Source organism: Rhinopithecus bieti, unplaced genomic scaffold, assembly GCF_001698545.2.
Source record: "Rhinopithecus bieti isolate Rb0 unplaced genomic scaffold, ASM169854v2 scaffold_33652, whole genome shotgun sequence".
NCBI lineage: Eukaryota > Metazoa > Chordata > Mammalia > Primates > Cercopithecidae > Rhinopithecus > Rhinopithecus bieti.
In genome coordinates, this window is record NW_016814761.1 from 101856 (window position 1) to 119053 (window position 17198).

Genomic DNA, 17198 nt, shown 5'->3' on the forward strand with positions numbered 1-17198 from the left:
GGGATTACAGGTGCATGCCACCACACCCGGCTAATTTTTGTAGTTTTAGTAGAGATGGGTTTTCCCATGTTGGCCAGGCTGGTCTCAAACTCCTGACCTCAAGTGATCCACCTGCCTCAGCCTCCCCAAATGCTGGGATTACAGGTGTGAGCCACTGCACCAGGCCCATTATCTGTATTTTGTTTTTTTTTTTTTTTTTTTTTTTTTGAGACGGTGTTCTCGCTCTGGCACCCAGGCTGGAGTGCAGTGGGCCGGATCTCAGCTCACTGCAAGCTCCGCCTCCCCGAGTCACGCCATTCTCCTGCCTCAGCTCCCAGTCGCTGGGGACTATAAGTGCCCCGCCACATCACCCGGCTAGTTTTTTGTATTTTTAGTAGAGCAGGGTTTCACCGTGTTAGCCAGGCATCGGTCTCGACTCCTGACCTCGTGGATCGCCCGTCTCGGGCCCCCAAGAGTGCTGGGATTACAGCTTGAAAGCCACCGCGCCCGGCTGTTTTCAGTGTTTTAAATTGAGATTTCTGAATACTACAGAGGTTGAATGTTTGTCATAAATTTACTGATTTTTCTTTATTTCACAATTATTTATTGAACATTTACTCTGCCAGGTTCTGTTCTAGATGCTGGGGATGCAGCAGAGAATAAAAGAGACGATACCACCTGCCTGCACAAAGCTCTGTTCCAGAGGACTCATTCTAGACACTCAGTCTGTCCACATTCTTTGCCTCTGTTTACTGGGGTCTTAAGAATTCTTTTTCATGATCTGAGGCTCTCATATATTATATCTGTTGCTATTTCTGCTTCCTCCCTCACTGTCAAGAGTAATTTGCTATTTGACTCCTACTTTTGGTAATGGAATTTTAAACATACATGAGTTAAATGCTTACATTAATAAAGGTGGCTGTTTTTTCTTTTACAACATTATCACCTTTTTTTTTTTTTTTTTTTTTGAGACGGAGTCTCGCTCTGTCGCCCGGCCTGGAGTACAGTGGCCGGATCTCAGCTCACTGCAAGCTCCGCCTCCCGGGTTCACGCCATTCTCCTGCCTCAGCCTCCCGAGTAGCTGGGACTACAGGCGCCAGCCACCTCGCCCGGCTAGCTTTTGTATTTTTTAGTAGAGACGGGGTTTCACCGTGTTAGCCAGGATGGTCTCGAACTCCTGACCTCGTGATTCGCCCGTCTCGGCCTCCCAAAGTGCTGGGATTACAGGCTTGAGCCACCGCGCCCGGCCTATCTATCACTTTTAAGCCTAAATAGACCACTGCCCTTCCTGAGGTCTGATACTTTACATTTTCTTCTACTTAAAAAAAATTTTAAGTTACTCCCCTAAAACTGCAAAAATTTTATCAGTTGTCCCAAATCACTAAATCCTTTTTTGCTTCTTATTTGTAATACCTTTCTCCCATATTTAATATTGGGACCTCAGATAAAATTAAGACTGTTTTGTTGCTACATTTTTATTCTAATGATCTGTCTGTTCTTGTCCTAGCATATTTTAAATAACAACAACCAGTCTGGTTTTTTTTTTTTACATTACAAAGGCTAATATTTGCATCTTATAAAAATTTCAAATTGGCCAGGCGGGTGGCTCATGCCTGTAATCCCAGCACTTTGGGAGGCTGAGGTGGGTGGATCACGAGGTCAGGAGATTGAGACCATCCTGGCTAACATGGTGAAACCCCATCTCTACTAAAAATACAAAAAATTAGCCGGGTGTGGTGGCATATGCCTGTAGTCCCAACTACTTGGGAGGCTGAGGCAGGAGAATTGCTTGAACCTGGGAGGCAGAGGTTGCAGTGAGCCAAGATCGCACCACTGTACTCCAGCCTGGGCGACAGAGTGAGACTCTGTCTCAAAAAAAAAAAAAAAAAAAAAAAAAAAAAAAAAATTCTCCTGCTTCAGCCTTCCAACATGCTGGGATTACAAGCACGAGCCACTGCGCCTCCCCAAGGTTTTGTGTTACAAGATTACGTTATCTATGAGAGATGGGTTTACTTCTTCTTTTCCAATTTCCTTTTCTTTCTTCTTCTTGCCCAATTTCCCTGGCTAAGCCTCCAGTAAAATTTTGAATGGCTGATGTTAGCATATAAAATAGAATTATTCGTAGCCACTGAAATATACACATACAAAAATTAGTATTTTGCATATTGACCTTACATCCTGCAGCCTTGCTAAATTTACTTACTCTTTTAGTTTTGTAGACTCCCTGAAATTTTCTATATAAACAATCATGTTGCCTGTGACTAGAGTCAGTTTAATTTCTTCCTTTATAAGCTTACATATGCCTTCTACTTCTTTCACTCGCCTTCGATGGACTGGCTAGAAGCTTCAGTACAATGTTGAACTCAAAAACAGAGTGGACAACCTTTCTCGTTCCTGATCTTATAGGGAAAGTGTTCAACATCTCACGAGAAAGTATGCTATTAGCTGTGGTTTTCAGTCTTCATCTGGCCGAGGAAGTTCCCTTCTTTTCCTATTCGCAGTTATTATTATTTAAATAAAATTAGGACTATTTCTTTTAATTCAAATTCCTTATAGTTTTGTTTATTTATTCTGTTAAAATATATACACTGAAAATTATTTAACCCATTATCATTTTTAAAAATTGTGGGCCGGGCGCGGTGGCTCAAGCCTGTAAGTAATCCCCAGCACTTTGGGAGAGCCGAGACAGGGTGGATCCAGCCGAGGTCAGGAGATCGAGACCAATCCCTGGCTAAACGGTGAAACCCCGTCTCTACTAAAAAATACAAAAAACCTAGGCCGGGCGAGGTGGCGGGCCCCTGTAGTCGCCAGCTACTCGGGAGGCTGAGGCAAGGAGATGCGTGAACCTGGGAGGCGGAGCTTGCAGTGAGCCTGCAGATCCGGCCACTGCACTCCAGCCCTGGGCCGACAGAGCAAGACTCCGTCTCAAAAAAAAACAAAAAACAAAACAAAAAAAACACTGTGAATTAGTGTTGAATCTTGCCAAATGCTTTTCTGCATATATTAAAGCAATCAAATGGGGTTTTCCCCTTTATTCTGTTAATATGATGAATCACACTGATTTTCAAATGTATTTATTTATTTACTTATTTTTTACTTTTTCTTGCATTTAAACAGCATATAGTTGGGTTTTGCTTCTCTTAAAAAAATCTATTTTAACACTGTTGGCTTTTTAACTGGAAGTATTTAATGGTTTTTACATTTAATATAGTTATTGACGTGGCTGGATTTAGGTCTATCATTTTACTATTTGTTCCATCATTTTGCTGCTGTTCTCTTCCTCCCTTCTTATTCTAATATTTTTAGACTAAGTAAATATTTTTAGAAATCAATTTTAATTTATATATTGGCTTTTTAGCTATATCTCTTTGCATTTAAAAAAACACTCTTGGCTGGGCATGGTGGTTCACACCTATAATCCTAGCACTTTGGGAGGCTGGCGCAGGAGGACTGCTTGAGCCCAGGAGACCAGCATGGGCAACATAGTGAGACCCTGTCTCTACCAAAAAAAAAAAAAAAAAGAAAAAAAATTGGCCAGGCATAGTGGTACATGCCTATAGTCCCAGGTACATGGGAGGCTGAGGTGTGAGGATTGCTTGAGCCTAGGTCTCAGGAAGGGAGGATTGCTTAGTTGAGCCTGGGAGGGTGTAGTAAGCTATGATCATGCTACTGCATTCCAGCCTGGATGACAGAGTGAGGTCCTGTCTCAGAAGAAAAAAAAAAAAATTACTCTAGAATTATAACTTACATAATTTACATCTTTAACTTTTTGTACCTGTTTAGAGTTACTATTGTGCCACTTTATGTAATGCAAGAATCCTGCTACATTATTATAGGCCTATTTACCTGCTGCTCCCAGCCCCTACACTATAGTTATCATATGCATTACCTCTATGTGAGTTAATAAATACAATATCATAACTTTGCTTTAAACAGTCATATCAATTTTAACAAAATTAAGAGGAAAAAATCCATGTTCAGCTCTCTTCATTCCTTTTCTAAGAGCCAAGTTTCCACCTGGTATTGTTTTTCCTCAGCCTGACTAACTTCCTATAGCATTTCATGTAGTACTGGTCTTCTGGCCATGAATTCTTTTCCTTTCTGTTTATCTGAAAATGTTTTCATTTCATAATCATCTTGAAGAATCTTTTTTTCTGAATGTGGAATTCCAAGCTGACAGTTTTTCTTTTAGTACTTTAAAGATGCTATTTATTTCACTGTCTCCCGGCCTCCAGTTTCTGATGAGAAGTCAGCAATCTTTCATATGGTTTCCTTGTATGTAACGTGTTGTTTTTCTCCAGCTGCTTTCAAGATTTTCTCCTATTTTTGGTTGTCAGCAACTTGACATCATGGAGCAGGGCATAGTTTTATTTTTATTTACCTAGTTGGGGTTCACTAAGCTTCTTGGATACGTAAATTATGTCTTTCATGGGCTGACGAAATTCCTGGCCACGAGTTCTTCAAACAGATATTTATTTTGCCTTTTCTTTCTCTCCATTTTTTCTGGAAGTCCAATTACATGTGTGTTAGGTCCATCCATCTACTCACCCATCCATGGTCTTACTCTGTTGCCCAGGTTGGAGTGCAGCGGCATAATTATAGCTCATAGCAGCCTCTAAGCTCAAGCTATCTTCTCGCTTCAACATCCCAAATAGCTAGGACTACAGGTATGTGCCACTATGCCTGGCTGATTTTTCAAAGAAAAAATTTTTTTGGTAGAGACAAGGTCTCACAGGTTGCTCAAGCTGGTCTTGGACTCCTGGACTCAAGTGATCCTTCTGCCTTAGCTTCCCAAAGTGCTGGGGTTACAGGCATGAACCACCATGCCTGCCCTAGACCTTTTGATGCTGTTCCATAGATCACAGGAGCTCTTTCCCTTTTCAAAAATCTTTCTTTTTCTTAAGAACAGATAATTTCGGCCAGGCGTGGTGGCTCACATCTGGAATCCCACCACTTTGGGAGGCCGAGGCGGGAGGATCACTTGAGGTCAAGAGTTCAAGACCAGCCTGGCCAACATGGCGAAACCTTGTCTCTACTAAAAATACAACAAATTAGCTGGGGTGTGGTGGCGCACATCTGTAATCCCAGCTACTGAGGAGGCTGAGGTGGGAGAATCGCTTCAGCCTGGAAGGCAGAGGTTGCAATAAGCCAAGATTGCACCACTGCACTCAAGCCTGGGTGACACAGAAAGACTCTGTCTCAAAAAACAAACAAACAAACAAAACCCCAAAAACAACAAAAAAATTAGATAATTTCTATTAATACTTTCAAGTTTGCTGATTCTTCTTATTGCCATTTCCAATCCGCTGTTAAAGCCATCTGGTGAATTTTCCTTTTCAAACATTGCATTTTTCAGTACTAGATTTTCCATTTGGCTTTTCAATAGTTTCTATTTCTCTATGGAAATTTCCTATTTCATTATGAGCATAATTTCCTTTATATGTGAGGAAATTTAAAAATTATTTAAATTCCACTGGGCTCAGTGGCTTATGCCTGTAATCCCAGCACTTTGGGAGGCTGAGGTGGGTGGATCACCTGAGGCCAGGAGATCAAGACCAGCCTGGCCAACAAGGCGAAACTCCAACTCTACTAAAAATACAAAAATTAGACGGGTGTGGTGGCGGGCGCCTGTAGTCCCAGCTACTCAGGAGGCTGAGGCAAGGGAATCGCTTGAATTCGGGAGACGGAGGTTGCAATGAGCCAAGATCGCACCACTGTACTCCAGCCCAGGCGACGGAGTGATAACTCAGACTCAAAATAAAAAAAATTAAACAAAATAAAGAAAAATTAATATGCTATAGAGAATCTGGATTGTATTATGTTTTTCTGAAAAGTGGATTTTAAAATTTTACACAGGCAATTAATATGGCTGAACACAAGATTTGGGCAGAGTTCACGAACAGCATTTGGTGCTCCTCCTCTGTGGTTCTCTTCTTTCCAGGCTTTCCCCCTCATTTCCCAGTGGTTGTGGAAGCCCCAAAATGTGTCTTCTCATTATTCAAGCTAAGATTTTTTTTTTTTTTTTTTTTTTAAACTAAATTTTTTTTTTTTTTTTTTTTTTTTTTTTGAGACAGAGTCTCACTCTGTTGCCCAGGCTGGAGTGCAGCGGTGTGATCTTGGCTCACTGCAACCTCCACCTCCCACATTCAAGTGATTCTCCCCCATTAGCCTCCCGAGTGGCTGGGATTAGAGGTATGTGCCATCATGCCTGGCTAATTTTTGTATTTTTAGTAGAGATGGGGTTTCATCATGTTGGTCTGCTTTGGCCTCCCAAAGCGTTGGGATTACAGGCGTGAGCCAATGCACCCAGCCAGATTGTGGTTTTCCATCCAACTGTTAGTCCCGTTACTTCCCATACCAACTTGGACTTGTCCTCAGCAAAATCATGTAACAGTAAAATGGTAATTTGTCCAATGCCATTTCATTCTTCCAAGTGTCAACTCTCCTCCAATGTCTGCCCACTCTTGGTCCTTCTCCACTGTTCAGGCAGTTGTTTCTTACATTTCGTCCGGAGTTGGTAATTGTTATTTGTAGAAGGGTTAGTCTGATGAGAGCTACTGTGCCAAAATTGGAAATGAACCCAAAGACTCTTTAAATTTTTTATCATTAAATAATAATTATGGGCCGGGTGCTGTGGCTCATGCCTGTAATCCTAGGACTTTGGGAAGCTGAAATGGGTGGATTGCTTGAGCCCAGGAGTTTGAGACCAGGCTGGGCAACATAGTGAAACTCCATCTCTACAAAAAATACAAAACTTAGCTGGGTGTGGTGGCATGTGCCTATAGTCCCAGTTGCTCAGGAGGGTGAGGTCAGTGGATTGCTTGAGCCTGAGAGGCTGAGGCTGCAGTGAACCATGAGCATGCCCTTGCACTCTAACCTGGGTGACAGAGAGACCCTGTCTCAAAAAAATAGTTATAACTTTAACTCTTCCAGTTTTAGCCACATTCTCTAAGTTTTGATTTGCAACGTCTTTATTTTCTAGGTATCTGGCAATATTTTTTATGTGTTCCTGATCAAATAGGCAGTTAGAAATGTACTTTTTATTTTCTAAGCAGTAGCGTTTTTTATTAGTTTATTTTTTTGTCTTTGTTTTTTTTTTTTTTTGAGACACAGTCTTGCTCTGTCACCCAGGCTGGAGTGCAGGGGTGAGATCTCGGCTCACTCACTACCTCCGCATCCCAGGTTCAAATGATTCTCGTGCCTCAGCCTCCCAAATAGCTGGGATTGCAGGCACCTGCCACAACACCCAGCTTATTTTTATATTTTAGTAGAGACAGGGTTTCACCATGTTGGCCAGGTTGGTCTTGAATGCCTGACCTCAAGCGATCCACCTGCCTCAGCCTCCCAAAGTGCTGGGATTATAGTTGTGAGCCACCGCGCCCGGCCTCTTTATATTTTTAATATGAGTTCTTAGTTTTATTGTATTTTGGTCCAAAAATGTGGTCTATGCAATTTCTATTCCTTTGAATTTTGCTGGGGACTTTTGGTTGCTGAGTATTTGAAAATTTTGTCTATTTAAGCAGGTTATATATCAATTAATGCTACCTCATTAATAGCACTTATGTGTCATCACAGAAAGTCAAAATAAGCATTAAGAGTATTCATGGTTTTCAAACTTTTTTTTGGTGCCACAGAAGCTTTTGTTTGAAACAAATAAAACACTTATTCACTCACACATAAAACAGATCAGAGAACAGTTCTGGTTGTACGGGGGCATGGAGTGGAGCAGCAGGAGGCTAGAGCCTAGTTTGCTAGATTCTTTGTTTTCTTTGGCTAACTGTGGAGTTCCCTAAAAGTGAAAGATGCTGGAAGAAGAGTAGTTTTGAGAGATGTGATGTGAAGAAGGACTCAACCTGCTACTGCTGCTTCTGACGATGGAAGCAGAAGCCAAGAGCCAAGTAGTGCGGCAGCCTCTAGAAGCTTGAAACAGCCCTCAGCTTACAGTCAGCAGAATAACAGGGACCTCGGGCTCACAACCACAAGGAACTGCATTCCGCCAATAGCCCAAATGAGCAAAAAATATTCTCCCCTAGGCTCCAGAAAGGAACGCAGCCTGCTGACACCTTGATTTTAGTCTGATGAGACTATACCAGTCTTTTGATCTACAGAACTGTAAGATAATAAATTTAGGTTGTTTTAAGTCACTAAATTTGTGGTAATTTGCTCTGACAGAAATAGAAAACTAACACACAAGTCCAATTTTTAACATTTTAACCACATCCCTACCTTGTCCATTCTAGGCAAGTTTCTGGCAGTTCTGTTATTATTACAGAAAACACAGGTCCAGATGTGTAAGATATAATCAATACATTCAGCATTAAAAAAATGGTAATATGCTGAATGTGCATAAAGTTAACTGTACCAGTATTTCTAGAAATTTGTCATACTTTCATTTGGGAATTATTTTGGTATTATTTTTCTTTTTCTTTTTTTTTTGAGACGGAGTCTCGCTCTGTTGCCCAGGCTGGAGTGCAGTGGCCGGATCTCGGCTCACTGCAAGCTCCGCCTCCCAGGTTTACGCCATTCTCCTGCCTCAGCCTCCCGAGTAGCTAGGACTACAGGCGCCCGCCACCTCGCCCGGCTAGCTTTCTGTATTTTTTAGTAGAGACGGGGTTTCACCGTGTTAGCCAGGATGGTCTCGATCTCCTGACCTCGTGATCCGCCCGTCTCGGCCTCCCAAAGTGCTGGGATTACAGGCTTGAGTCACCGCGCCCGGCCGGTATTATTTTTCTGAATCAGGTACCAACCTCATTCTTTTTTCTTTTTTGGAGACAGAGTCTCGCTCTGTTGCCCAGGCTGTAGTGCAATGGCATGATCTCAGCTCGCTGCAACTTCTGCCTCCTGGGTTCAAGTGATTCTTGTGCCCCAGCCTCCTGAGTGGCTGGGATTACAGGTATGAGCCACTACACCCAGCTAATTTTTGTATTTTTAGTAGAGACGGGGTTTTGCCATGTTGGCCAGGTTGGTCTGGAACTCCCAACCTCAGATGATCTGCCCGCCTGAGCCTCCCAAAGTGTTGGGATTATAGGCATGAGCCACTGTGCCCAGTCCAACCTCATTCTTGTTTTAAAAACAACAGATTCCAGAGCCACCAGATGATGTCGGATTTTTAAGCCTTCCAAGGGTGTGAAAAGCATGTCCCTAAATCGAATCAAGAAGTCTCCTTCAATACCTGGCTTTCACAGAGATACTCACTTATTAAGGTCAACTTCGTAAGTCTGCATATGAGGTTTGTCTCCAGCCTTGTCTGGGTCCCATCGATAGATGGCAAATTTCTTGATACGGGGAGCTGCGGCTGCAGCTGTCTGGGCTCCTCGGGAGGCCTGAAATTTTTAAAAGTTCACAAAAAGGAAAAAAAAATTAGAAATGCAAGATAATTCCATTTTGCTGGCACAACAGATGTAATGCTGGATATAAACTCACACGTTACTGATATATAATCTTCTTGGAAAAGGCAGTCATTCAATATCCAGCAAGTATTAAGCACCTATCATATGCTAATATATCAGACATGGTATTAGGGGCTAGTGCTACAGCACTTAATAAAATACACAAAAACCTTCTTCTTCACAGAACTTACTTTGTAGTGAACAAGAGTTAAGTTAAACATTCACAATGAATATAAAGAGTAATACTGACGGGAAAGTACAGGGAGCTCTGGATGAATACAGCAGAGACTTCAATGAGTGTAAGAGTCAGAGAAGGCTTCCTCAAGCGACATCTAAGTGGTGGCTTGACAAACCAGTATTGAGGGGAAGGAGTGTGGGGTGTGGTCTGAGGGTGGTGGCTCATGCCTGCAATCTCAGCACTTTCGGAGGCAGAAGTGAGAGAACGGATTGAGCCCATGAGTTTGAGACCAGCCTGGGAAACAGGGCAAAATCCCAACTCTACAAAAAATAAAAATTAGCTGGGTGTGGTAGTGTGCGTCTCAGGAGGCAGAGGTGGGAGGACTGCTTGGGCCCGAGAGGTTGAGGCTGCAGAGAGCCATGATCATGCCAATGCACTCTAGCCTGGGCAACAGAGTGAGACTCTTTTCAAAATAAAAAATAAAAAAAAAGAAATAAAAGAAAAAAAGAAAGAAAAGACTATATTCCAGGCCTGCTAATTTTAAAATAAACTGATATAGAAAAGTAAAAACTCGGAGGGTTAATTGACGAATTACAAAAAGATGCAGTGGTGTTTATTACTGAGGCAGGAGAAGAGCGTTTGGAGACAGAAAGCCTTCACTACAGCCTCTGATTCATCTCACGCCAAGTCTTCATTTGCATAGGGTGTAACCAATAGGAAACCCCTACAGGGTACTTAAATCCCAGAGACTGTGCAGCTGGGGCTCTTGAGCCACTTGCTGGATCCCACTCCCACTCTGTGGAGTGTACTTTCATTTCAATACATCTATGCTTTCGTCTTCTGTTACTTTGTGTATTTTGTCCTATTCTTTGTCCAACATGCCAAAAACCTGGATGACTTGTGGTCAAGACCCTCACCAGTAACATTATTTCTTGTTAAAGTTCCCGTATTAACTATAGCTAAAAATACAAACATCAGCTAACAGCAGAAAAGAAAATATACAAAGAAAATGAAAGTTAAGATGAAAATGTTTTACCTTATCACCAAGCTGGCTAAAATCATCAACAAAAGGAAAGCCATTTCTACAAATGTTTTTCACCAGGAACCCCATTTTGTAAACTGACACGAACACCCAATGCCACCTTGCAGTATTTGGAAGTGAGAAGAGGAAAGATTCCTAAAGGTATCAACTCCAGTGGTCTTTGCTTGCTTAATGTCCCATTTTTTGGGGTCTTTTTTCTGTGAGATTTAATAAGGTATAATTCAATATAATAAAATTCACTAGTTTTAAGGGTATAATGTGATGAGTTTTGACAAAGCAATGTAATCCTACCACAATTACAACAGAATAATTCCATCCAAAAAGGTCTTTTGTGCCCTTGATAGCAAACTTAAGCCCCCTTTCCCTACCCTGAGCAACTGATCAGCTATCATCACGAATCTGCCTTTTACAGAATTCATGTAAATGGTATCATATGGTATGTAGTCTTGTGTCTAGCTTCTTTCACTCAACATAATGCTTCTGAGATTCATGTATGTTACTGCATATATCCATAGTTAAATGCTTTTTTAAAAATCAACCTATTTATTTATTTTTGAGACAGAGTTTCACTCGTTGCCCAGGCTGGAGTACAATGGTGCGATCCTGGCTCACCGCAACCTCCGCCTCCTGGGTTCAAGCAACTCTGCTGCCTCAGTCTCCCGAGTAGCTGGGATTACAGGCATGCGCTACCAGGCCCGACTAATTTGTATTTTTAGTAGAGACGTGGTTTCTCTATGTTGGTCAGGGTGGTCTCAAACGCCCAACCTCAAGTGATCCGTCTGCCTTGGCTTCCCAAAGTGCTGGGATTACAGGTGTGAGCCACCATGCTCGGCCAACCTTTCTACTTTTTAATAATAATAGATTCATATGCATTTATAAAAAATAATACTGAGGCCAGGTGCAGTGGCTCACACCTGTATCCCAGCACTTTGGGAGGCCAAGGCAGACAAATCACTTGAGGTCAGAAGTTCAAGACCAGCCTGGCCAACATGGTAAAAATCCATCTCTACTAAAGATACAAAAATTAGCCCATTGTGGTGGCACATGGCTGTAATCCCAGCTACTTGGGAGGCAGAGGCACTTGACCCCAGGAGGCGGAGGTTGCAGTGAGCCAAGATTGCGCCACTACACTCCAGCCTGGGCGACAGAGTGAGACTTTGTTTCAAAAACAAAACAAAACAAAACAAAACAAAGAAAATAATACTGAGACTCCACATACTCTTCCCACCTGTAATCCCAGCACTTTGGGAAGCCGAGGTTGGGAAATCACCTGAGGTCAGGAATTCAAGACCAGCCCAGCCAAAAGGGTAAAACCCCATCCCTACTAAAAAGACAAAAACAAATTAGACGGGTGTGGTGGTGTGCGCCTGTAATCCCAGCTACTTGGGAGGCTGAGGCAGGAGAATCCCTTGAACTTGGGAGGTAAAGGTTGCAGTGAGCTAAGATTGCACAACTGTACACCACCCTGGGTAACAAAGCGAGACTCCATCTAAAAAAAACCAAAAAAAAAAAGACAGGGTTTTGTTCTGTCACTGATTGTGCAGTGGCATGATTACAGCTCACTGCAGCCTCAACCTTCTGGACTCATGTGATCCTCCCATCTCAGCTTCCCCAGTAGCTAGGACTACAGGCATGCACCACCATGCCCAGTTAGTTTTTTGTTTATTTTTGTAGAGATGGGGGGGTCTCACTATGTTGCCTAGGCTGGTCTTGAACTCCTGGCCCCAAGTGATCCTCTGCCTCGCCCTCCCGAAGAGTTAGGATATAGGCATGAGTTACCATGCCAGGACCCACATATTCTTTACCCAGTCTCCCCAACAGGAACATCTTGCAAACTAGCACATCACCACAACCAGAATGCTGACCGTGCTAGTCAAGATACGGGACATTCCCATAAGCACAGAATCACTAACATTGCCCATTTATAGCCCTGTCCACTTCCTCCCACCCTCCCTCCCCTGTACTCCTTAAGCCCTAGCAATCATTAATCTGTTCTCTACTTCTCAAATTCTGTCATTTAAAGAATGTTATATCAATATAATCATCTAGTATGTAGCCTTTTGGCATTGGCTTTTTTCATTCAGCCTAATTCTCCGGAGATTCATCCAAGTTGCTGTGTACAGCAATAGCTTTTTCTTGTTATGGCTGAGTAGCACTCCATGGTACAATGTACCACAGTTTGCTTAACCATATAACTACTGAGGGACGTTGGGGGTGTTTCTAATTTTTGGTGACATGAATAAAGCTGAAATGAACATTTGTGTACAAATTTCTGTGTGAACGTTAAGTCTTCATTTCTCAGGATAAACACCCAGGTGTGTAATTGTTGTGCTGTATGGTAGCTACAAGTTTAGTTTTTTTAAGCAACTGACAAAACTATTTTCCAGAGTAGGTGGCTGCTGTGCCTGAGGCAGGTAGTAGGGTAAATGGGACAATATGCCTTTTAAAAAATGGGGCTACTTCAAGTTTTTGCCTTCTAATTTGGACGTTTTATTTTCATTTTTTAAAAAAATATTTATTTATTTATTTGAGATGGAGTCTCACTCTTGTCCCCCAGGCTGAAGTGCAATGGCGCAATCTTGGCCCACTGCAACCTCCACCTCCCGGCTTCACGGAATTCTTCTGCCTCAGGCTCCTAAGTAGCTGGGACTATAGGTGCCTGCCACCACGCCCAGGTAATTTTTATATTTTTAGTACAGACGGGGTTTCACCACGTTGACCAGGCTGGTCTTGAACTCTTGACCTCAGGTGATCTGCCCGCTTTGGCCTCCCAAAGTGCTGTGATTACAGGTGGGAGCCACTGTGCCAGGCCTTTATTTTTTGTTTTTATAGACATATGGTCTAGCTCTATTGCCCAAGCTGGAGATCATGGTTCACTGCAGCCCTGACTCAGCGTCCCAAGTAGCTGGGACTATAGGTGCACACCATCATGTTTAGCTAATTTTTGTAGAGACAGGGTCTTGCCATGTTGCCTAAGTCGGTATGGAACTCCTGGGCTTAAGCAATCCTCCCACCTCAGCCTCCCAAAGTGTTGGGATTACAGGTGTGAGCCACTGTGCCTGGCCCTAACTTGGACTTTTTTTTTTTTTTTCTTGGGAGAGTCTCATTCTGTTGCTCAGGATGAGCAGTGGTATGATCTTGGATCACTGCAACCTCCACCCCCTGGGCTCAAGCAATTCTCATGTCTCAGTTACCCAGGTAGCTGGGATTACACGCATGTGCCACCATGTCCGGCTAATTTTTGTATTTTTAGTAGAGACAGAGTTTCACCATTTGGCCAGGCTGGTCTCGAACTCCTGGCCTCAAGTGATCCACCTGCCTCGTCGTTCCAAAGTGTTGGGATGACAGGCACGAACAACCAGCCCAGCCCCTAACCTGGCTTTAAACAGAATCTGGGACTGGAGTATAACCCCCTAGTTCTTTTTTTTTTTTTTTTTTTTTGTGAGACGGAGTCTCACTCTGTCGCCCAGGCTGGAGTGCAGTGGCGAGATCTCAGCTCACTGCAACCTCTGCCTCCTGGGTTCAAGCGATCCTCCTGCCTCAGCCTCCCGAGTAGCTGGGATTACAGACGCGTGCCACCATGCTGGGCTAATTTTTTTGTATTTTTAGTAGAGATGGGGTTTCACCGTTTTAGCTAGGATGGTCTTGAACTCCTGATGTCGTGATCCAACTGCCTCAGCCTTCCAAAGTGCTGGGATTACAGGCGTTAGCCATCATGGCACAACCCCCTAGTTCTAAAGCCTGATTAGGTATTGTCAGTGGGCAACAGGCATCAGGCTCTATCAAGCTGGGTGTCAGGCCCACAAGGTCTGTGGGATGACTGTGGTTACTTGCAATGTTTTCCCTTCAACATTTCTTTATAATACTTAAATATCTGTTTCATGTTCACTCTACACAGATAATCGATCGTGTATTATCTTTCCAAAAGAGATTAAGTTTGTATTAGAGCTAATTTAAATTTTTAAAAAGTCTTATCATATGAATGATACGAAATAAGAGCAATGCCAGGATGTACTACACTGAATATCTAAGTCAATGTATCCCAACATTAGTTTTGGGGTGCCCCAAAATGTCATTTTTTTTTCAGTACAACTAATTTAAATTTGTTTTGTGTCAAAAATGTATTTTATAGGCCAGGCGTGGTGGCTTATGCCTGTAATCCCAGCACCTTGGGAGGCTGAGGCGGGTGGATTACCTGAGGTCAGCAGTTCGACCAGCCTGGCCAACATGGTGAAACCCCATCTCTACCAAAAATACAAAAAAATTAGCCAGGTGTGGTGGCGGGCACCTGCAATCCCAGCTACTCAGGAGGCCGAGGCAGGAGAATTGCTTGAATCTGGGAGGCGGAGGTTATGGTAAGCCAAGATCGCACCACTGCACTCCAGGCTGGGCAACAGGGCGAGTGCGACTCTGTCTCAAAAAAAAAAAAAAAAGTATTTCATACAACATTTGGTGGGGCAAAGGGGGTTTACCAGAATGAAAGAAGATTCTGAAATCAAAATCACCAGAGGTGGTCATGGTTCTGAAAGTGATGGAGCTTTGTTCATCTTGAGGTCTGTACAAAGAGTTAATTCTCAGGATTATGTTATCTGTGATCCACCAAAAAATTCACTGAATACATAAATCTAAAAATTTGCCACACTTCACTCATTGAACCTTTATACTATGTCACACACTGTGCCAAATAATCTCTAATCTTTATAACATTTCTATGAAAAATGTTATATTGTTCCCAGTTAAAAGATGAGGATAGGATCATATAGCAACACAGGTCATTTGATTCAAAAACCGAAGCTTTTAGCCATTATAACTAGTAGTGAAAATGCAAACATAAAATGGAACAGTGCAAAAAGATAATTCCATTTCACAATGAGATCCAAGGAACAAGAGAAGTTGTTACTCTAGGCCGGGCGCGGTGGCTCAAGCCTGTAATCCCAGCACTTTGGGAGGCCGAGACGGGTGGATTGCGAGGTCAGGAGATCAAGACCATCCTGGCTAACACAGGGAAACCCCGTCTCTACTAAAAAATACAAAAAACTAGCCGGGCGAGGTGGCGGGCGCCTGTAGTCCCAGTTACTCGGGAGGCTGAGGCAGGAGAATGGCATAAACCCGGGAGGCGGAGCTTGCAGTGAGCTGAGAACCGTCCACTGCACTCCAGCCTGGGCGACAGAGCGAAACTCCGTCTCAAAAAAAAAAAAGAGAAGTTGTTACTCTAATCATACAATGAGACTATATGATTTTCTCCCCTTGTTACCTGTCCAGCAATTTATACTACAAATCCATAATGAAAGAGGGTCCCTTGAAAGCATTTTTATGTTAATCTACAACACTAATGAGTATTCAAGGCAGAAAGTACATTCCTAGGAAATCTTTGATAATATGAACTTCATAGTTCATAATTTAAGCAAGATAAGCAACAACTGAACTGAGAAGGGTGTATTCTGAATGGTGCTGAAGGCTGGTTGTTGTTTCTCTAGTAAAGTGTCTTTAGGGTGCAGGCTTGGAGTTGGATGGAGTGGATAAAGATTTGGAGGTCAGAGAAGAAGGTGGGAAATAGAGAGGAAGAAGGCAAAAAGGACTGTATGAAGATAAGACAGTAAAATACAGGTGCAGGCTTGCTGAAAAGTGTGATTGGTGATGCTTCAAATCCAAGCTCTATCACTTACTAGCTGCGTCTTCTTCTGCAAATTATTAACTTTTATGATTCTATTTCTTCCTTTGTGAAGGGTGGGTAGTATTAATAACTGCCTCATAAATAACCGGGGGGGTCAAGCTTCTAGCATAGCCCAGAAAGTAATTTTTGCTCTACACGATTGGCAACCTCATCGGTCTTTGTATTCTTCCGATTTGTAGATATGTATCCTAGTCCTGCCAGCCTAAGGAACAAGATGCACATTAATTTTGTTTTTGAGACTGAGTTTCGCTCTTATCACCCAGGGTGGAGTGCAATGGTGCGATCTCGGCTCACTGCACCCCTCCGCCTCCCAGGTTCAAGCAATTCTCCTGCCTCAGCCTCCTGTGTAGCTGGGATTATAGGAGCCCACCATCAAACCCAGCTAATTTTTGTATTTTTTTTTTTTTTGTTTAGTAAAGATGGGGTTTCACCCTGTTGGCCGGGCTGGTCTCGAAATCCTGACCTCAGGAGATCCACCTGCCTTGGCCTCTTAAAGTGCTGGGATTACAGGCATGAGCCACTGCACCTGGCAAGATGCACACTTTTAAGTAGGTGGTTCTCGCCCTAAAGGAGTTCATAGTCCAGATGAAGAAATAGGGCAACACAAACAATAGTTAATATATTACAGTTAAATACTTAAAGGCAGAATTGTGGTTCAGTGGTCAGATTATATGCATAGAAATAATTCAGAACCTGAACCTGAATGTTACAGGTAACACACCAAGCTCATTACTGAATTCTTTTGAGGTGGCTTTTGTGGGTATAAATGTACATTCCCACAAGGAAGTGGAGGCCTTGGGGCTCTTCTATTTTCTGTTGCCCTCAGGAGGCCCTGCAAAGGCCTTGCCTGGAATTACAATGACCTATGAAACTAGCCATTTCTACAATTCATCGCTAGAAGAGGGGTCTGAGCTTTGGAACTCTCTCTCATTACTG

General features: G+C 42.8%; 1 protein-coding gene across 1 annotated transcript in view; it reads right to left on the minus strand.

The window, feature by feature from the left end:
- Positions 1 to 17198, minus strand: part of SDHB (succinate dehydrogenase complex iron sulfur subunit B) — a 36357-nt gene that overhangs the window by 17543 nt on the left and 1616 nt on the right. Inside the window, exon 2 of the mRNA XM_017852126.1 lies at positions 9175 to 9302. Within this exon, the coding sequence (XP_017707615.1) occupies positions 9175 to 9302 (128 nt within the window). The remainder of the gene's footprint in view (positions 1 to 9174; positions 9303 to 17198) is intronic.